The 23,414-nt window shown below is 37.8% G+C and overlaps 1 protein-coding gene across 4 annotated transcripts in view; it reads right to left on the bottom strand.

Annotated features, from left to right (window-relative positions):
- Positions 1-23,414, bottom strand: part of hdac11 (histone deacetylase 11) — a 36,830-nt gene that overhangs the window by 5,393 nt on the left and 8,023 nt on the right. For 2 of the 4 annotated variants that reach the window (XM_027143956.2, XM_027143957.2), the window contains 4 exons: positions 19,773-19,889; positions 10,437-10,479; positions 8,056-8,132; positions 6,892-6,954 (listed from right to left, as the gene is read on the bottom strand). In XM_027143956.2, the coding sequence (XP_026999757.1) occupies positions 6,892-6,954; positions 8,056-8,132; positions 10,437-10,479; positions 19,773-19,889 (300 nt within the window). The remainder of the gene's footprint in view (positions 1-6,891; positions 6,955-8,055; positions 8,133-10,436; positions 10,480-19,772; positions 19,890-23,414) is intronic. The other 2 variants (XM_027143958.2, XM_047809952.1) reach the window with 1 other exon arrangement.

Here is a 23,414-nt window from a genome sequence, read left to right as displayed (position 1 = left end):
CTTCCATTTTTGCAACATTTTTATTATAATTTAAAGAAAAAACAGGTTTTTAGAAATGTTTGTACATTTCTGTGCTTTGTAGAAACATTTTTGGCAGCAGCAATTACAGTTTAAGGTATTTTTAAGAAAGTCTCATTCTTTTTTTTACACCTACTGTAGTCAGCTAATTAATTTATTGTGCTGAAAGTTAAAATTTTGCAACAGTTTCATGTTTTGTGCACATTACTGTAGATCAGGTTTTTTGTAAGGATCTTTCTGTCTTTGGAAGCATGTATGCTTTTCTACCCCATAGCATGAGGCTGCCACCATGCTTCACTGGTTGAGAGTATTGCTGGATGTTCTTGTAGCAGCTTGTATTATGTATGACACTCTGAGAGGTGATTATCACCTCTTTGACCACCATCCAGCTAAGAAAGTTTAATCTGATAGTCAGCTTTGGGAACAGTCCTTGTGGATCCAAACTCTATTTCACAAGGATAAAGCCTTGGTGACTGCAGATTTGAGATGTCTATGGTAAGATGCAAAGATTGTCTTGAATTTCCCAAGGCTAACATGGGAGTGTTGATGGGCTTGCAATTTAAAAATCCTACATAAATTTCCAATGAGATTAAAGTCAGGATGTTGGTTAGGCCATGCAAGTCCTTCTTGTTTTAGCTAGTTTCTGGGATGAGATGATAAAAAATGAAGTAAAATGTTTCTGTATTATGTTTCAGTACATCTCTCCATTAAGGTTTCCTTCATTGGCGTATAATGCCCCAGGACCTGTGGCAGAGTAGCAGCCCATATCATGATGCTCTCGCCTCTGTACAGTACTTCACAGTAGTACGTTCTTGTGGAAGCTCCTTCCTTCTTGATCCAAGATGAGCTGAGACCCTGCCAAAGAGCTCTAATTTTATTTTGTCAGACCAGAGTATATTGAAATAAGTTCTGATTTGTTTAAGTGATTCAATCTCTGTGCTTGTATTTTATCAGAGATGTTCTGAATGGGGTGTAGTGCATGCAGTGCAAATGATTGCTTACTGTTCTATGTACAACTATTATTCCTTCTGCTTTCAGGTGGTTCTGCACAAATTACTGAACTCTGCTCTCTTCACTTCCTTATTGTTAGTATTCTTGTTGTGTTGTGAAATCTTGTGTAGCACATCTGTCCTAGGATGATTAGTTCACAGTTCCACTTGCATGCTATCGAAAGAAAGTGTATTAAAAGGGATTATAAAAGTGTTTGCTATGGCTCTGTAACTTCTTCCATTAGCATGTTGTGTTCTAATGTTGTCATAGAGAACTATAGAAAGCACCTTCCTCTTGACTGAGTCTTATTATGTGAAATCTTCTAACTCAACTGCAAAGTTTTTAATAATGACACCATGTGCAATCTGATTTCCACTAGACCATTTTTGTAGCATTTACACACTGTGTAGAACTTTTATGGATCAGGATTGACATCAAACACCAGTGTAAACTGGATTGGAGACTGCCTTAAGCAACAGTACAGAATATTACATAATATACAACTAACATGAAATGAAATCCCTTCCCTTATTGCTTAGAAATAAGCCTAGAGTGTGATACCAGCCATCCTAATGAAGCCTGTATAATCTGGGGCTATGATGAATGAGCAGACATAGCAGGCCACTTTACCATGGGAGCTTTGTGCCACTAGGACAGATTTTAATTACTTTGTGCTCTTTGATGTACTGTATAAACTGCCAATACTGGAGGAAAAGCTCATTCATTAGCACAGAACTGTGTGCACAATTTAGAGCACAACTTCAGGTGTTTAGAGAAATTCCCCCTACAGGGAAATTGTTTTTATTTATTTATTCTCAGTGGGAAATGAATTTTCTAATTTATTATACTGACAGTACCTGTTTGTACACAACACATAAAACATTTTTTTTTTTTTTTTGCAGCTAATGGGATTAGACACATGATAATCATTCACTGTCCGATCACAGACATGTTACTCAAGTGTGCCTGTCTTCAGTGTCCCTACTCTTCCCATCACAACCATTGTTCAAGTGATTACGGTTACCTTTTCATTTAGGTCTTACAATATATCTATATTGGTTTCACAACAATGTCTCTCTTGAAAGTGACTGCTGGTTAATTATGAGAACAAAAACACACATTAGGGACTGAAAACTTTTTAAAGCTCAATCCATGCAATGAAGCAGTAAAATTCTATTCAGCTTCCAACAGAAGGAAGATATATCCATAAAGCTTCTCTAATCACCTGCATCCACGGGGTAGCAGGGAACTATTCAAACCAACTGAAATGTGAAGACTATCAAAAATTAATATTTGAATAGGAAAATAAAGGCAGCCTAGTTACGGCCCTCAGCAGAACATAGAGCAGCCGATCTGCTTTTGTGTTTTATATGCTGATGAAAATGGATACAAGAACACAGAGATCTTAGATTCTGCCACGTTCTCTAATTACTGCATGGAAGATTTAACAATTGGAAACCTTTGAAACAGGGAAATGTTAATTTTCCTGCATACAACTTGGCTAAAGGACATGACCTTTTAATCCCAGTGCTGTCCTGATCAATTAGAGGTGAACCATTACAGAAAGAGGGGGAGGTTTTCTGCTATTGCCTAGAAAGTAATGAATTGCCTACAGGCCACTATTTATAGCACATGATGAACCTGTCAGATGGACCTGTGGTGAGTTTTATTGTTCTTGGCTATTTTTCAAGTCCTGAACTGCCCCCAGGCAAAGCCGCAGTCATCAAAGGACTCGTGTAATGACAGTGTGATGACAGACGCTGTCAAAATAACTATAAAATAGTAATGTGAAAGGACTGAGTTGATCTGTGCACTGTAACCCATTCTCAAAATAGTAAATGGCAGAAATAAAAAGGGATCTAGTGGCATTTAGAAGTAAAGCAGTCATCATTTTACAGAATCCTAGTTCCTTGTACTTATACAGGACTCTGTCAGTCTCTCTTGGATTGGTATATGAACCCATAAAAAACAGACAAACGCCAAAGGTCTATCCTGGTTCAGTGCTGAAAATTCTACCAGTCTTCAGGCTAATCATGATTTTATTGGCTGTTCATGGGTTTCAACATGTTTTTGATGTGGATAACGTTTATGGATTACACCACTTTACACTCCAAGCTAGATGGCTTTAAACACAAGCCTGACATATTGCATCTTCCAAAGATGACAGTTTCCATAGGAACCCATGTACCACCACAGGCTCACTGGTGGAAGTTTTATCCTCACTGGTCTAATTCTAAAAACTGATCATTGTTCATATGTATTGGAAGCAATTTGTTATTTCATTGTGCATCCAATTAGAACTAACAAATTTATATATACGAAGTAGTTTGCAGCAGAGATCATTTCCTGAAATAACATGTCATAATTCTGGTTGGTTAATTGGCATTTTAATGCCAGGTATGCTCCTTTCTGTATTCTCCGAGACAGCACTTTCATGCCTGTTTATAAGCCCACAAGCAAATTTAGACTCTTGTTTCCCATGTGGCCTGTCATGAATTATTTACTCTGTATGTGCATTGATTCACTTCCACCTTGTCTTCATCGATAAGCAAAAGACCATAATTATAATCAAGCTATGATTCAAACTGCTTTTGGCACTTCAGTGGACAGAAGCCAAAACATCGAGAAAATGCTTGGCCCATCGTCCATACTAAATCCATTAAATGGCCTGCCTCATTAACAGAGTCATTACAGTGCAGGGCACAGTTAAATAGAAACGAAGATTCCAATTGCCTGCTTGGCAAAGATTAAGAAAAATAATAGAAAAAAAATGATCCATATTCACACAAAATAAGTTACTGTAGCGAATAATTGCACATTATAACCCATTTTAGACATGCTATTATCACAAATAAAGACTGCACCTGCATCATAATTTTCTCTGCCATTAAGGACATTGGGTCTGATTACTGATTGCTGTGTTCTACAATAAACATGTCAATGTTCCATAAACAGCACTGGTCAAAGAAGCGTGAACCATAATCACCTATAGCATGACTCTATAGCTGAATTCTCTAAAGTGATTGATGAGGATGTGCTGATAATGAGCAGCTTTGACAGCAGTCCCAGCTATAATTAAAACCCTGCTCTATAACAACACATGGTATCTAATGTGTTACTGCAGCAGCTCTTCGTCAGGGAATTACATGGCCAACACTTTACAAAAATATTTAACAACAAAAAAAAAAACAGACGTTTAGTTAACATTGATGGAAGGAGCCGGGGAAAAATCAGTTAGTTTCCTGCCATGTTAAACGATTCGGGAAAGAGGAGTTTCTTTATAGTTGGCAACATGACAGGCTGATTTTTTGTCTTATTAACAAAAAACAAAAAAGAGATTCTAGTAACTGTTTATAGATGTAACAACTTCTGGTTATATATATGTAATTGTCCACATATGCAAATGTTAGAGGTTATGATGCACAATATAATATATAAATATATATAAAACTCAGAACAGCCTGACTTCAATTTTCAGTTCATTAAAATATTCAACATTTTAGAAATATAATTAAACTATAATAGACACAGTGTTTGTGTAATCCCATCAGCCTGTTAACAACATATAATAAAACATGAACACAAGGGTAGAAATCATTTTCTTTGCACCTTAGCCATAACTTCCCTGCTATTGTTCATCTCAAGAGGGTAGAGGGTGTCACCAGAGTCTAATATCTATAGCTACGAACTTTCCGACCACAATGATCAGTATCAGCCAAGCAATGCAACACAGTGAGAGAGAGAGAGAGACAGAGAGAGAGCGAGAGAGACTACATGATGTCTGTGCAGATGCAGTGGTATTAATGCTGGTTACTATGCTAGTGCATTACCTCATACAAGACAATGTATTTAGGGGTTTTGTCTGTATTTACAATAAAGTTTCATTTTCAGAGGAGGGTGTTATATAAAGAATATAACTATTACTATATGAAGAATAGTGCAGTTTATTATGCAGATTGTTGAATGTATTGTGTGATACGTACAAATGTGGAATCAAGAATAGCTGCTATATTGTGGTGTATACAGCTAGGAGTTAAACAGCTAATATGATACGTCATTCTTTTGTCATTGTAACTTTGAATTACATCAGAACCATAAATTCACTTATTTTTCAAAAACATAATTTCTTATTGTGTTTTATTCCATAATGATCCATAAGACAGAATATTTACAGGTTCATCATCTGTAATATAAGCAACTGGCTACTGACTAAGCTACAGGTAAATATCCAGGCAGGCCCAGTTAATAGGGATAAAATTGTAGTCTGTAGCGCAATCTTTTAGCCTCCCTCTTGTCTTTCTATATAAATTCTCTTTTAGTTTTTATCAATGAATGTGGTTACTAAGTGTAATAAGAAGCTTCTTTCTAAATGACCGGGCAAATTATCAAACACATATTGCTGTTTTTGCTTGTTGAACAGGAGAGTCAGTTGTCAAAATTTCAGCAAGCATATCAAATTTACTTGCCACTAATTGGTTTAATTGGTTTACTTTTTTTAATACCTGTCCCTGGAAAGCTTATTACTGCCACAGTGTTCTGATGTTTGTTTCTCCACTGGAATAACAATTTTTTTTTAAAAATGCACAGAAATGAGCTGCTGAGATTGTAACTAAAATACATAAGAGTAAATCTATGAGTGCATTTTTCTCACTCAGTTAATTAATTAACGACTTTAAAAGACTGGCTAATGAAGAAAACACAGTTTATAGCTGTAAATATTAAAGGCAATGTAAATGATAAGAGTTTATTTAGCAAATATTTCACAGCATTAAATGTGCATAAGAACAGTTACAAAGCACAAGTGTCATTCAATAGAGAATTTAAAATAGCAATTTTTTCCTAAAAATTGCTATTTTAATTTCTCTATTGAATGACACTTATCATTGTCATTCTCTCTCTCTCTCTATCTCCCCCCTCTCTCCCCCCCCCCCCTCTCTCTTTCATGAACTACAAATCCCCAGGTGACACACATGAGCCTGGCAAGGTCTTCATCACTCTTGTGTGGCTGCAGGTGACTTGTGATATGCCAGTCTCTAAATGAACAGCAGAGCTGGTGGCTGCTAGTGAGGGATTATTCCCAAAGCAGTCATTTTAAAATGAAGGAAATCTGCCATGCTAGAAATGTTGAAAAGTCCAAAATGTTCCGAAGCACAACAAAGCATTAACAAAGAATGAATAGCTTTATTACTACCTAGAGATAAACGCAAATCTATTCATCAGGAAAGAATGGTATGCATGATAATCCACAGTAATATTCATTCTACATTTTGTGTGATGCAGCATATTGCAGGCACAAACATATACTCACATTGTGCTTATGAAACAATCCACCAGAATTGACACTGAGCAGTGATACATGCAGTTATGTCAGATATGATAATATCACTATCTCTGTATCCACAGACACACACGCAAACACACAAGTGTACAAACAGTCCCCAGAATTGGGTTACGGTCTAAACCTGAAATATAATGTACAACTGTTCCTTTTAAAGTGGTCAGTAATTATATAACTCAAGGTCTGAAAAACTGGTGTAAGCATTTATACGTCATCCATTATGTCATTATTATAGAGTAATTATTCTAAATTTACTGTAATGACACACTGAAAACTTGATTAAAATCTCTGCATATAATAACAAAAATCAAATAGGTTATAAAAAGATAACAGAATATATGTTAGATTATGACAGTGTGTTAGATTAGGACAGAGTGTTGGATTATGACGGTGTTAGATTATGATTGTGTGTTGGATTATGACGGTGTTAAATTATGAATGGTTAGGTTATGTCCTAATTGATTGATTGCACTGTTAAACAGGAGGCATCATCTTGTCTATAGTGTCAATCCTTTGCAGCATCTCAGAAAATGACTGCTGCTCACCTGATGAGCATCCAGATCAATGATGGTGGCTCTGGAGACTCCCTCCACTCGCTCAAACAGAAACTGTATAGAGAAAACACACAACCATCAGGATTTTACAGCTTCACAAGAAAAGGCAGTGTGTAGTGTGTATTGTGGCATGCAAACAGTGTGTATGTGGGAGAGGAAGTCAACACAGTAATGAAAAAAGTCTTATGTCTGAGAAATGTATCTATTTGATAAAACAAATGTATAATGGTTTGTAAACCATAATAAAATAAAAAAAGTATTGAATTTGTATTGAATGGGATCATTTGAGCCTCTGGATTCAAGACATTTCCATAATAATCTTTGCATGAGAAAGGTCTGCATGCTGCTGAGACAAACCCTTTAACATTGGTGCTGATTATTTCTATTAATACAAGTTTAAATCCTCACCGAAATCCTGCCTGCTTAGCTCGGGTTAGCTACCAGATTAGCAGTAATTGGAATTGTTAGCAATAAACCTTTTGATTATTTATAAATCCTCCCACAAGTCTTGCCATAGTAACTAATGTGTGAAGTGCATACCAAGGTATAATATGTCAAATATAAATATGACTTCAATTCTATAAGTTAATATATAGATTGCTCAATGATGAAGACATAGAGACATCTAACGCCCATGGATGAAGAAAAAGTATACGGAAAGTATTCACAGCACTTCACTTTTTCCACATTTTGTTATGTTATAGCCTTATTCCAAAATGGATTAAGTTAATTTTTTTCTCAAAATTTTACAAACAATACCCCATGATGACAACATGAAAGAAGTTTGTTTGAAATCTTTGCAAATGTATTACAAAAAAATAAAAAAATCCCAAGTACATGTGCATGAGAATGGAAAGTGGAAAAAGTGAAGCGCTTTGAATACTTTCCGGAAGCACTGGTTTATTTCCATTGACTATTTAAAATAAACATAACAGTTATATTGCCCCAAAATTTAAATGCATGTTTTATAAGCTTTTGCTTTACTTTAAATCCTATGTTTAACACTGAACAGAAGAGATAAATGGCTTCTAACAGAGGTTAATCTATATTACCTGCTCCATCTGCAACCTACTGTATGATTCCAAAAGGATGATCATTAACATGATAAATCTCAAGTCAAACATTATTTGTTGTTTTGAAATGCTTGTATTGTACCTTAATAGTAAGTGTGATGTCGGCATATGCACAGAAACCCCCTCCCTTGTCGCTGGAACAGTGGTGAAAGCCTCCTCCTGAGACAGAAAGACAGAAAGGCAGATCGAGTGCTATCAGGCGTGCACAGCTCCTCAGGAGATCCCATTTAAAAAAAAAGACTACTGAGTGGATAGAGGTACTGGGGTGCTATAAGGAAAAAAAAATCCTGCTTTCCAATACAACAACAAATCCCATCACCTGGGTAATACATGCTCAATGGCTTTTTACGTGTTTATCTGAAGACAGAGGTTCAACTCCAGTCCCAAAGCTGTAATTCAGCACAGTTTGGTGATTTCTCTGTTCAAAAACATCCAATTCAACTCAATCATGTTTCGCTTGTGCATTAGAGCAGTTTCTATCCCAGTATTGGCAAGGTATTTTGAGGGCTGTATTCTCAACATGGTTAGTAGTTTCAAATAAGCTGCTGCAGCTGCTGAACCAACACAACACACACTAACAGCTCCAACTTACTGCTGTGTTGGGAACAATCCACTACCCAAATAGATCAGGAAAATCTCAGCTGTAGTATTCACAGTGTACTGGATTTAGATTTATGTCTTAACATTATATTCAAAGCTTTGTACACAAATTTAAATAAATACTTATACTAAATGTAAACATAAGGTAAACATTTGTTTATGCATCACATGCTATTTTATTATCTAGACTGTCTGTGTGACCAAACACAAAAAACAGGATATATTGTATATATATATTTTTGTACAAACTTAACACAGCTGTCTTTTTATTTCCCAGTTTAGCTATACTGGTTGAGATTTACTAGTGTAAAATGGTAGGAAAAATACAAGGCCAGTGATTAATTGTTTTGCCAAGTACCTGACAACATGCCCCTGATTAGCTTTATGACACTATGAAGTCATTACTATCAAAACATTTTCAAAAGCTTTTATTTTAGCTGATGCAGTACACGGTGAAATGAAGCAACATTTCTCATTCATAAAGATACAGAACACAGAACTAAGGGCTAATAGTAAAATTAACCTAATTCACAGAAAGTGTATTTGTATAACCTTGTGCAAACAGACAGTACAATACACTACATGACTGATACATAAAATAGAGCTAGGGATGCTCTGATTGATCGGCCACAGATTGGTATCGGCCAATAATCTCAAATGACTTGATCGCAAATCATTAAATTTGGCCGCTGTTATGAACTGACCACAAGTTGATTATGTAACACGTAAGGACGTACAGTACATGATGAAATAAAATTTTAGTGCCACAGTCATGTCATCACACTAATACACACAAATCTGCCATTTGCCGTGCATGTTCAATAGAAATATCATAATTGGCCACATCGGCACTTAAGAACGAGCCTCTGTGAGACGCAACGCAAATCAACCAACTAGTGGTGGGACTCTCATTCAGCCATCAGTTACAGCCGTGCTAAAAAAAACAAACACTAACAGTTTAACAGCTAAAACTATAACTGCAAAGACAATGGAATTCATCACCATTATAACCAGCCGTGTCAGTCACAGAAGACATTTATTTAAATAAGATTTAAATGCCTTTATTGTACATCTTGAACCACAATGTCATATGCCATCGCACAGATACTTCTATTAGATACTTCAATCTAGCTGTATTAGCTCTACCGAAGTCAAACCGTCTACAAGCAAATATTCAGCGTACTTCATCACCATGTGGTAGCTATATCTTTAGCAACTGAACTTTTTAGTTCAAGCATGTCTCCAATGTCTATGTTAACTCAGCGCAGTGGATAAACCTTGTGAAGGGGAATGTGATTCTCCAATCACAAGCAAAAAACTATTCCAGTCTCTTCATTTAGGAACTGAAAAGTTTCTGTTTATTTTATTGACCTCAGGCACATATCGGACAATGTGTAATTGCATCTTATTAAGTCTTGTTCCCTATAGTAACCTAATATAGTGTTTTAAGGAAACATGAATTCTGTCTATTCTGGAAAAGGAAAAAAAAAAATAGAAACTAGAGTATATTTTCTTTCTTTGTTTGCTGAGCCTATTTATCCACCAGGAAACTACTCTACTTGAACTATTAACTTGTGTAACCCTTTAACACTGGTAATATCAAGGTGTAAGATTTCTGTACACGGTTTGAACACAGAATTTAGTACATCTTAAGCAACCATTTTATCTTAAGCGTCATATTTATGTCACAGTGGTGCTTTTGTTAAATAATCATTTGTAATAACAGCCCAAGGTAATTACACAAATCACCTTCAAATGAACTGTAAGAGCTTACTAACATTACCATTAAACAATGTCTAAACAGTCTGATAACAAGAGAACATTGTAGGCTAAATAAAATAAAAGATTATGAAAAGAACTCACCCACGTTAATTGCCCAACCTCTGTCCATGGCGAGCTTTCCTGCCTACAAAACAAAAGCAATCTATTATATTAAAAAAAAGAACAAGAAGAAGAACTTGGCTACTGGGGAAGCAACAGACTTAAATAAGTTTTTGAAGAGATTTTTGAAGGAGTGTCTGAAGCATTATGTAAGGGCCATGTTTCAGGATCTGTGACTACATTACACAGGATGATGCAATTTTAATGCAAGCTTTGAAACATGCGGTTATTAAATCTATGGAATATGGAGGGTTTGACTGCTGTAGTAAAAAAAATATAAAATGATGAAATTTAAAATAGCAAATGATATTCTGAGGAAGGGCTTTTGCACTGATTTATTGGCAAAAATCAAGAGTCAAGTGCTTTTAAGTTTCCAAGCACCTCAGACTGTTCCCCCCTTTACAATCCTTGAGCAAGCATAATGTGCCACCCAAACAGCTTCGAATTATCGAGGCATGGAGTCCAAAAAACTCTAAAAATGTGCTTGTAGACGTTAGCATCATATCCTGTAAGTTCTATAAGATGTGAGGTGGGGTCTCTATGTATCAGACTTGTTTGTCCAGCACAATGTATTATCCAGCTGAAAGAGGCCACTGCCACTAGGGAATACTGTGGTCATGAATTGGTGTACTCGCACTGCAACAATGTTAAGGTAGTGCTTTTTACAATAGACAATGTCTATTGTAAAAAGCGCTATACAAATAAACTTGAATTGAATTGAATAGATGGTACAAGTCAAAGTAACCTCCACATGAAAGATTTCTGGACCCCAGATTTCCCAGATCATAAGCCTTCCTATCCCAGAGCCACTGCTGGCTTGACTCTTTCCTATATTGTACATCCTGGTGCCATCTGTTTCTTGTCTTTCTTTCATGAAAAAGAGAACGTGATTCAGACCAGGACACCTTCTTCCATCACTGCATGGTCCAGTTGTGATGCTCACATTCCCATGGGAGGCACTTTCTGTGGGGGACAGGAGCAGCTACACAGCCCCACACACTGCAAGATGCAATGCCATGTGTTCTGCCACATTTCTATCATTGCTAGCAATCTAATTTTCAGTATTCTGTGCTACAGATTCTTTTCTGTGGCATCAGATAAGATGGCCTAGCTTTCACTCTCAACAGACATAAATGAGTCTTGTGTTCCTTGACCCTGTTACTGGTTTTGCGGTTGTCTTTCCTTGGACCATTTTTGGTAGGTACTAACCAGTGTATACCAGGAACACCCCACAAGATCAGCTGTTTTAAAAATATCTGACCCGTTATCTAACCACGATTGCAAAATTCACTCAAATTATACACTTGGCCACTTTTCCTACTTTCAGCGCATCAATTTTGGGACCTGACAGCTCACATGCTGCCTACTGTATAAATCCCACCCCTGACAGGTGCAAATGTATCAAGATAATAAATGTTTTTCACTTCACCTCTCAATGGTTTTAATGTTATGGATGATCAGTGTATTCTGAAAGAAAATGATCATCAAAAAATGAGACAATATTAAAAATCTTTGAAATCTTAATCTCCAGACCTAAACTGCAAAAAGCAGTGTATGATGGAGTTATACATTGGCATGCATCACGTGGCGGCAACACAATGAATAAAATTATGCAGATACAGGTCAAGACCTTTAGCTGATGCTCCCATCAAACCCCGGAATGGGGAAGAATGCAATTTCAGTGCCTCTGGTATGTTTTGAGCTGTTTTGAGGATTTCACAAACTGCTGATCTCCTAGGATTTTCACACACAGCACACAACCTCTAGAGGTCGCAGAATGGTGCAAAAAACAAAAATGGCCATTGAGAGGCAGTCCGAGTCCCTGAAAGAAGTCCGAGGAGAATGACCAGGAAGCCTACAGTAACTCAAGTAATCACTCCACATGCGTGTTGAATAATCAGTCAGGAAAAAGCCTCTGAGGCTACAGTGGTTTGCTGGTTCACTGAAACTAAAAGGACGAAGACTGAATAAACAAATTATCATATGATGAAGGTTTTGAAATGTTATGATGTTTTCCCACTGTTAATATTGTACATATTTCTAACATTTTTGTCTATATAAATGCTCACATGAAGCAGAACACTGCAAGCATAAAAATATGGACACAGTTGATAAGATGCAGACAGAATCACTAACAGGCTCTGCAGAGGATTGCATCATTAAAACGAGTAAAAATAGCAGATCATAATGAATATGCAATCTGGAGTGTTTCTACCTAAAAGTCCAAAATACTAATTAAATGAATTTAGCACACACAGTGTGATATACTGAGACTGGATTTAGTGATTGAACACAGTCAAAGCTGTCTTTTGAAAACTACTTACACAAAACATAGGACAAACATTGTATATATATATATATATATATATATATATATATATATATATATATATATATATATATATATATATATATATATATATATACAAATTTTCATATTGCAAGATTACATGACCAAAGCCATATAAAATTTATGAACAGAACTTAATCTTTTTTCTGGGATTGTTTTTGAAACATGTGTTTCGTGCCTTTTATCTGATATCACTGTGTATATCATTCTTACACAAATGTCAGCAAACTTCAGTCTTACTCTTCCAGGAGTAAATTTGACATCATACACCACAGATCTTTAACGATGTTAGTTATTATGGGCTTTAGTAGAGTTGCATTTGATAATACACATTCATTAGCAAAATACATGGATAAGTGTAACAGCACCTTCTGCACCGCCAGAGGGAACCGCCTCCTGAGTATTGAGTGCACTACTTCAGCCACTTCGGGTTTACACACCTTATAAGCTATGATCCTGGCAACAGAAATAGCTAATGTGATGGTCGATAAACTGCCAAACACAACGTTTTAGGAAACATTTATAACTAATTTGCAGAGTTACGACAGTCAAGAGCCATGGTGTTCTTGGTATACAGTGGTTAGTACGTACCAAAAATGGTCCATGAGAAAGCCACTGAGCTGCCACCACACCAATCATAGGACTATACCATCGAGCTCCTCCCCAATACTACACCCCCCAAGAATTTATCCACTCTACCGAACATTCTTTGTAATTACTGACCATCGCAATCTAGAATACATAAAGAACGCTAAACGCCTCAACCCCCGTCAGGCCAGGTGGGCATCGTTCTTCACTAGATCGACCCGGAACTAAAAACAGTAAAGCTGACACCCTGTCATGCCGCTACGACCCCATCAACAATAATCAGAAACCGGAACCAATTCTGCCAAGGTCTGTAATCATGGCCCCAATTCAGTGGGATCTCCTGGAGGAAATCCAACAGGCCCAGGGGAGAGAGCCCCCACACCCAAAGTGCCCACCTTCTTGTAGCTATGTACCAGCTAACCTAAAGGAAAAGACAATTTAATGGGTACCCATTGCCCCCAGCTCTGTACACACTGGCATAAATCAGGACCAACAGACTCATAAAGAAAGCTTTCTGGTGGACATCAAGGAATTCATACAAGCATGCACCGTACAGTTCACATCAAGGGATTAGAGAGCCTTCTGCAACAATCTAAATATCAACATAAGCTTGACATCAGGCTATCAGCCCCAGTCTAATGGCCAGAAGCAAGGACACTATCTACCGGCCTTGAATGGGCAGAATATGCACAGAATGCAATCTTCCACAGGACATTGTGTGTCCATCTGCTGGAAGTTGCTTTCATAGGAGCATCTGTATGAAATCCATTCTATGAAAGGTTTAGGCTCTGCTTTACTGGTCAGTGGTTCAGGTGTTTAAACCTGCCACAGTTGCCTTATCCTTCTCTGGTAGTCCTTATCCTTCTCTGCTCCAGCAGTGGGGTGTCATGGCACTTCAGCTACCAACAAGCTGGAATATGTGAGGATTTCACAGTACTGCAATGTATATGCAACAAATAAAACCTTCTTTATTTGCATATATTGATGTTAGACATTAATCCCAATATTTTTGGTAAAATACAGCGCACACAGGTTTATGTGCAAGTTCACATAGTAATACAGAGGCAAGTACATGGTGAGAAAAGTCCATGTAATCAATACATCATACACTAATACCTCTCTCCTGTGAGGAAACCACAGCAGCACTCAAACACTGTGTATGGTTAAACTAAGAAAAAACACACTTCAGTAACAAGAAAATGCATGCACATATACAATCAGATATTGCCTTATTGATACCAAATATTCTCCTGAGTCCCAGTACAAGGCTTATCCCTCCCTCTTCCTCTCTCTCTCCCCCGTCTCTCAATATAACAATCATCTCTCAATCACTCTCTCTCTCACACACACACACCCACACACATCCCTCACCCGTCATCCCTCTCTTGCCACCTCTCAGTGCCCATTTTTTCTCTTTCTTTCTTTTCCCTCGTTTTCTCTCTCCTTGATATAGGACCCACCTGCTAGAGCACACAATGTTTGAAATTGCAATCATCCTTCAGCAATTCGGGTAGAATAGCTCGCATATATTGGCCTATGTATTACATTTTTGGAAAGCTATTAAGCTGCTGCTCTAAATGTAAGCCAGAAGTCAAGCAGAATAATTTTGATGGAACCATCAATCACTGACAGATCTCATACCTCTCCAACCCTAATTCACACACATTAAGCTGAGAGGAAGCGTCACACATGGCTGCCAGCGGCAAACAGCCTGAGCAGCTACGCTTACACTGCCTGTGTCAGTGAGGCCAAAAAAAAAAAAAGACAAGCGTTGTCTTCTGGTTTTTCTGCAAGATGGGGAGGCTAGGAGCTGCCTACAAGCATTTTACACTTCTTTACCACTGTTGCCACTCAGGACAGTGTAAATGCAGACCATGTCATTTCCAGCCATGCTTGATCAAGTAAAAAAAAGGAAACAAAATACACAGCTGCAAGCACAATGAGAAAAGAATTGCAGCTGAAAACCTATTATACACAAACCAACCACACACAAACACAAAATCCTCATCTAACTTTCTCCGTAATGGCCTGGGCAAATTAAGTAAGACGTTTGGGAAAAGGTAAGAAGCCTCTCTGTCTCTGTGGTCCAGCAAACCAATTCCAAAACCAGACAAACACTTCCTCGAAGCTCTGCCACATGCTGCTCCTCAGCCAGACGAGCCTGTTGGTCAATTAGCAGCGCATGGATGCTAGTCAGAAGGTCTAGACAGGTGGCGTAATTACATTCTCCATCTGAGAGACAGAAAGAGTGATGTGAAGCAAACTTATCACAAGCTCCAACAATTATGGATGAGTAAACCAAAACACAACACAGGTGCCCAACCATCACCATCTGGCACAGCTATATAGATAAAACTGATGCTTTGCCGAAATGACTGTCATTAATTAGTTATCATTTATACTACAGTGCTATAGAATGCTCTGTCGTGATTAATCAGAATTGTTGATTAATCATCTGTTTATTTTAATAGGCCTGTTCTAATACATTATGGCTTTTATAGAGACAGCTAATTTGCAGGGACTTTTATAGCACACACATGCTATGCCTAATAATAATTAGATTTAAAAAGCATGTTATTATTTAACAAACTAACCTATACTGATTAATATGGTAAAGATATTTTACCAGGGTCTCTAGTCTCAGAGGTGTTGCTCCTTTTATTTCCCATCAGTTAAATACCACAGCCTATTTGAGTATTGTTGCTGAACATGTGTGTCTTTTCTCCACAATTTATCCATCTTCTAATGTATGTATTGTATGTACATCCAGCATGATACATCCAGCATGGATCTATGGCTACTGTTGGATTTCTGAAAGAGAACAGGTTGAAAGTGATTCAGTAGCCAAGTATGTCTCCTGATGTGAACCCAATCAAACACCTGGATACAGACAGCATGATACATCCAGCATGATAATGCACATAAAGCAAAAGTAGTCTCAAACTGATTTCATGAACAATGAGCTCACCAGACCTAAATCCAGTAAAACACCTTACAAATCTGTAGGATTGAGTCATGCTATCATGTCAACATGGACCAGAATCTTAAAGGTAATGTTTCCAGCATCTTAATGCAAAGTTCTAATATCCATGCAACAAAGATGTTGAGGCTGATTTGAGAGAGGGCTTAAAGGAAGTGTCAGGAAATATTGTTCAAAACACCTGTACAAATTCCAAATTCATATGCCGGTTGGTTCATTTCATATTTTACAGGGAGAAAATAACTCGTACAACCATATTCAAGAGCACCTACACAAAATGCATAAAAGTTGGTAGATCTGGTATTTAAATATAATGTATTTTAAATGTCACTGGATATCATGGTAATGTAATATTGTCTAGGTAAGACAATATCATTAAAACACACATGCCAAAGTATGTCACAGTTGTAGGGCTAATGAGCAACAATGATGAGACTGCATACAGAGATGAAGATTTCACCAATCTGCCCCTGAACGTCAACAAGATGAAAGAGATGATTGTTGGGCTCAGACACACCAAAGTTTCTTACCAGCCATTATTCTGCAAAGGTACTTAAGTTGATACAATGTGCAGAAATTCTAATTCCTGAGACTGCACATCTCCAATGATCTGTCATGGTCACTGATTACATCCTCCTTGTTAAAAAATTCCCAACAGTAATTGTATACTCTAATGAGGCTGAAGACAGCTCACATGCCCAACTCAATTCTCACTGGGTTCTACAGATGTGTCATTGAGAGCATACTCACTAGCTGTCACACCTTCTGGTATGGAAACTGCTCAACACCTGACAGGAAAACCCAACCTTTCTCACATTGGGGATATTTCTGTACACCACAAAGAGTGTGAGGAAAACCTTCATCAGAAAGAATCATGCTCACACCTCCAACTAAACTTGCCACATCCTGTCCCATATAGGAGGAGGCTAAGAAGTATTCACACACTTGATACTTCACAACCCTAAAGATCTATGGTCACTTAAACAAATGACACCACTGTGGAATTCGTTTTTTTAATGTTTGTAATATATGTTTAAAATTGTTTAAAAACAATTTGTCAAAACATTGTCAAAACTATAATTAATATAACATCAGTTTAACTTACAGTATAACATGAAAGAAGGGTTAATAATATAACTTAACATACACTGCAGTGGAATGGTATGCATGGGTGCCATCCACAAAGAACCTGGTGCTGGCAGTGTCCTTACAGTATGTGGGGCTGTATGAGTGCTGCTGGTTTCGGGGAGCTGCATTTCACTGATAGCATCATGAATTCACAGATGTACTGCTCTATACTGTAATAGAAGTTTTTTTTTCCAAAAAACAATGATCCTAAACATGCATCTATGGCTACTGTATAGTGCTAGTGCTGTATACCACGCAGTAGTCTCTCCATGCTGTACTGTATGCTGTATTTTCCTCTTTTTGTTTACTTCTGGAGTTTCGTTGAAATTTCCCGCACGTTTATTCTGGCCAATCGAGAAGCAGTTTAGGAAATACGCTCAAAGACATGTGGCCAATGAGTGATGTGGATGTTATCACATGACTGCATTTTGGTTCGTTTCAACTGGTGCAGAACAGAACAATCAGTGTGGTGTGAAAAGGAACCAAAACTGCTAAAAAGCTCCCAGGTGGATCCATGGCTGTGGCATTATTGGGATTCTTGCAAGATCACATCAGTAAACAGTTTTCTGTTGTGCCACTGAGGAGCCTAGTTTGTTCACGACTAATGGCACATTGCTCTTTTTATGTGCCAGTCATTAGAAAAGCAGCCCAAACACAGGAATTTTTTTATGCCACAAACGTTCGTAAATATTTGTACAGAATTTACATATGTATTTGATATAACCTTCACTCTGTTAATAGATGTCTGGAATCTTCCACTAAAGTACATTCTTCCTGTGTTTTTATGTTCTGCTTACCTGGGCATGTGTTATGATGTTATTTTGTTTTGTGACTTTGTATTTTGTCATTCGCTCCCTCATGTTTCCCGATTGCTCTCATCTGTTTTCAGTTCACCCCTTAACTAGTTTGGATATTTGAACCCTTTTATTTCTGTGTTCTTGATGAAGTAAGTTTTACAATTTTAGTTTTTGATCTTGTTCTCCCAACCTTGGACTGTTTTCTTTTCCGATTTTCAGTATATTCTGGATTTGTCTGCTTGCCCTTCATAAACGCTTTTACTGCACGTGTCCGTGTCTCAACTCCCTTTTCATGGCAATAAAGTCTAAGGGTTTAAAACTTTGCTGCATTTGAGCACTTGTCCAATATACTGTACTGCATTTTGTTTAAGTACTGAAACTACTAGCTACAATCTTCAGTGAAATATCACAAAAATAGCCCTAAAACTTCAAAGGAAGTAACTACATCCCGAGTGTATTCCAGTCTGATGATTGATGTCTCCCTCTGAGATTAGTCTGTTCAAACACCCACTTCTCCATGCTTTGCTAACTTATTAGCAATTCCTGAAAATCTCTCGCCAGACACACTTAGCTTTGACAGTGCAGCATTCATGTGTCCTTTGTGCTGTTTATCTCCCCTGCCAAAAACAGTCATAAGACTATTCCTAACAATTTTAAAAAGGGCTGTTAGGCTTAATGCAGCACTGCTATCAGGGTGTCCTGCTGATGTTCAAATCAGCATATCCTCTCCAGGTTACACATGTTTCTGCTAATGAGGTGGCTCTTCACTCACTATCCCACAACCAAAAGCACTTATCTTCTGATTAAAATGCTGAATTGTGCCCTGCGGTGTCTTTTCTTGACCATCCTTACTGTTTAGGATACAACATAAAAAATGCTTAGGAAGTAAAAGGCAGACCTGGAGGATGATAAACATTCATGAATAAGGTGTAGCGGCTACAGTTGGCTGTAATAAAAGCACATTCTGTGATTGAAAATTAAAATTTTTGTTGAACGGAACATGATCATTGATTGTATAATAACCCCAGGCAAAGGTTATTAAGGGACGCACAGCACAGGGTGGCACAATCTAGTAAATTTCAAAAACACACTCTTTGCTCCTCTAACACAGATGTTACAGCTCATTTGTAAAGGCCATATTCATCTTCCCATGTTTAGAAAGTACTTAGTATAGAAGAGCACTCAGAATGCTCACTTAGCCAGATCTTCCCACTGCAAATCCATAAGTACATAAATATCAAAAACAGATCAGCAGTTTAAAGAACATATTAAAATAAATTAACCACGTATATTTTCTTTATATAACACTACCATGATATTCTGCAGTCCCAGATTCCACACTCAAAGCAAAAGAAGAAGAAATTTCACACCTATGCTGAAAGGTACAGCTTGAAACATAACACAGTATCTAAAGGTTTTAAAATTTTGGTCATTTTGTTCTGCAGTGTGTGTGTCAAATTCTCTGAGGGACCTACCATAATAGTGCCGCCAGTCTGTGTGCGTAATGGCCTCAGCACCTTGCGTTGCACCAAGAAGTTGGGCAGAAAAATTAGGGGCGGGATTTCCGTGATAGTCGCAACCACCAGAGACCACTGGAGACATAAAAACACACAAATATTTGTCCTGAAACATAAGTGTTTGTTATATATTGGGATATCTATGACCACCAGATCACAAGAACAAACAGGACACAACTAAGGACCTGTGAGACAAGAAATAAATGTATAACAAATATGGGATGGCCTCGGAAATCCTTTCATTGGTTCAATATTTTCTACTGAATATAGTGCAAAAATCACCCGGATGTTTAGCTGTTTCTCTTTTGCTTGTATCTTACCCAGATAGTAAAGTCTAGCACCATAAATCCTGGTTGATTTAAGGGAGGAACGGAAAAAGGCAAGAAATTCATATTTAATGATTGCATTCCAATTCCACAGAAAGACGATATTTATAACCCATTCTTCTTATAAAAAAGTCTATTACTGCCAACAATGTCCCTGTGCACAAAGTGAGGTCCATGAAGGCATGGCCTGCCAAGATTGAAGTGAAAGAATTTGAGAGTCCTGCTCAGATTCCTGATCTCAACCCCACTAAACACCTGCGGAAAAAACTGGAATGCTCAAAAATCTAGTGGAAAGCCTTCACTGAAGACTTGTTATTCACAAGAAGTACCTATGGCTGTGATGGTCAGGTATCCACAAACATTTGCCCATATAGCAATCCCACCAGGATTTTTCAGAAATTTTTTGTTTATTATTGTGGCCAAAAATGCTTAATTTGGCTGTTAAAACTTTGTATTTTTTGCAGAACACTCCCTAAACTGGCAAAACTGCAAGCACAAGACTCATCTTTTAAACTACTACCATTAAAGGCACATGTACTGTAATTATTACTTATGATAGCTGTACTTACTGTATGTTCGTTGCATATACAGTATCTCACAAAAGTGAGTGTACCCCTCACATTTCAGCAACCATTTAAGTATATCTTCTCAAGAGACAATACTATAGAAATTAAATTTGGATAAATTTTAGATTAGTCAGTCAATGTGCAGCTTGTTAGATTTACTGTCCATTACTTAACATACAACAATTTTTGTCAAAATAGCTGTCAACAAAAGTGAGTACACCCTAAGTGATTACAGCTGTCAGTGCTCAGACCATACGCCGCACCCTGCAACAAGTCAGTTTGCATGGCCGTCGTCCCAGAAGCCTCTTCTGAAGCTTTCTCACAAGAAGGCCTGGAAACAGTTTGCCCGAAGACAACTTGTCCAAGAGCATGAATTAGTAGAACAATGTCCTGTGGTCTGATAAAGATAAACTTGTTTGGCTCAGATGGTGTCCAGCATATGTGGTGACACCCTGGTGAGGAATACCAAAAAAATTGTGTCTTGCCTACAGTTAAGCATGGTAGTGGTAGCATCATGGTCTAGAGCTGCATGAGTGCTGCTGGTACTGGGGAGCTGTGCTTTATTGAGGGAAACATGGATTCAAATATGTACTGTAACTTTCTGAAGCAGAACATGATGCTTTCCCTTCAGAAACTGGGCTGAACTGCAGATTTCCAACATGATAATGACCCCAAACACACCACCAAGATGACAACTGCCTTGCTGAGGAAGCTGAAAGTGTAGGTGATGGAGTGGCCATGTATGTCTCCAGACCTGAACCCTATTGGTCACCCTGTGGGGCATCCTCAAGCGGAAGGTGGAGAAGCACCATGTGTATACTGTAACATCTAGCAGCTCTGTGGTGTCATTATGGAGAAGTGGAAGAGGATCCCAGCAACATCCTTTGCAACTCTGGTGAATTCCATGCCCAGGAGGATTAAGGCAGTTGTTGACAACAGTGGTGCTCACACAAAATATTGACACTTTGGACACAGTTTTGACACGTTCACTTAGTCTGTACTCACTTTTGTTGCCAGATATTTAGACAATAATGGCTGCCTGTTTAGTTATTTTTAGAGGACAGTAAATCTATACTGCAGTACAAGCAGCACATTGGCTATTCAAAAGTTTATCCAATTTTTATTACTATGGTTTTGTCCCTTGAGAACATATTATAAAATGCTTGCTGAAATGTGAGGGGTGTACTCACTTTTGTGAGATACTGTAAATACACAAAAGGGCTTTGGCTGAATGCATGTTGTAATGATATGTGATGCGACTTGGCCAAACTTTGCAAAAAAATCTGCTGTAATATTGAAAAATGACAAGTTCCTCAACATCCCGAAATCCTGGAGGGACTGTATAATGCAGTTATCTACCACATTCATCAAAGTCTGACATTTACTTCATGAGGAAAAACTGGCAGCACCGGCAAGGTAAGAAATCAGCCTAAATAAAACATTTAACATTCATGTTTTCTTAAGTTGATATGTAAAGGTGTATTACTGGCAGAAAATCCGTCATTTTTTCTGTTGTCCAGGATTCACTGTGATACCTGATGGGTTTTCCTAGGCCTCTACACAAATCATACCATTTATATTTAATATTGTGGGCTTAGTTTCCCAAAAGCATTGTAGTGTTAAAATTAGGGTTTTAAAAAGCACTTGTTTATGCTACCAGCTTGAGATGAACACACAATACTTTGGAAGAACTTGTCTGAACAGTTTGCTGTATGGAGTTACTGAGACAAATGAGTAAAGTACTCTATATGGCCAAAGGGATGTGGACAGCTGACCATCATGTGCATATTTGCATATATACCCTGACCTCAACCCAACTGAACACTTTTGGGATGAACTAGAACACTGACCAGGACTCCTTACACAGCATCCATGCCTGACCTCACTAATGCTCTTATGGCTGAAAAAGCACAAATCTCTATGCACTCCAAAATCTAGTAGAAAACATTTCCAGAAGAGTTGTTGGTTATTATAAAAGCAATTGGGAATAAAATCTGAAATGGGATAAATCTTTGGCCATATAGTGCATGTTACACAGCACGCATATATGTATAAAGCATATACAGTGGTGTGAAAAAGTGTTTGCCCCTTCCTGATTTTTAATTATTATTTTTGCATGTTTGTCACACTTTAATGTTTCAACTGGTCAAACAAAATTTAAATATTAGTCAAAAATAACACAAGCAAACACAACATGCAGTTTTTAAATTAAGTTTTTATTATCAAGGGCAAGCAAAATCCCAACCCACATGGCCCTGTGTGAAAAAGTGTTTGCCCCCCTGTTAAAACCTAACTTAACTGTGGTTTATCACACCCGAGTTCAATTTCTCTAGCCATACCCAGGCCTGATTACTGTCACACCATGTTCACAATCACGAAATCACTTAAATAAGTCCTGACTGAGAAAGTGAAGTAGACTAAAAGATCCTCAAAATCTAGCGATCACTCCAAGATCCAAAGAAATTCAGGAACCAATGAGAAAGGACATAATTGACATCTAGTCTGGGAAAGGTTATGAAGCCATTTCTAAAGCTTTGGGACTCCAGTGAGAGCCGTTATCCACAAATGGTGAAAACATGGAACAGTGGTGAACCTTCCCAGGAATGGCTGGCCTACCCCATGAGCACAGCAACAACTTATCCAAGACGTCACAAAAGAACCCACAACAACATCCAAAGAACTGCAGGCCTAGTGAGGTTAAGGTCAGT

This window comes from Tachysurus fulvidraco, chromosome 2 (genome assembly GCF_022655615.1).
Source record: "Tachysurus fulvidraco isolate hzauxx_2018 chromosome 2, HZAU_PFXX_2.0, whole genome shotgun sequence".
NCBI lineage: Eukaryota > Metazoa > Chordata > Actinopteri > Siluriformes > Bagridae > Tachysurus > Tachysurus fulvidraco.
This window is presented reverse-complemented; position numbering and strand designations above follow the sequence as displayed.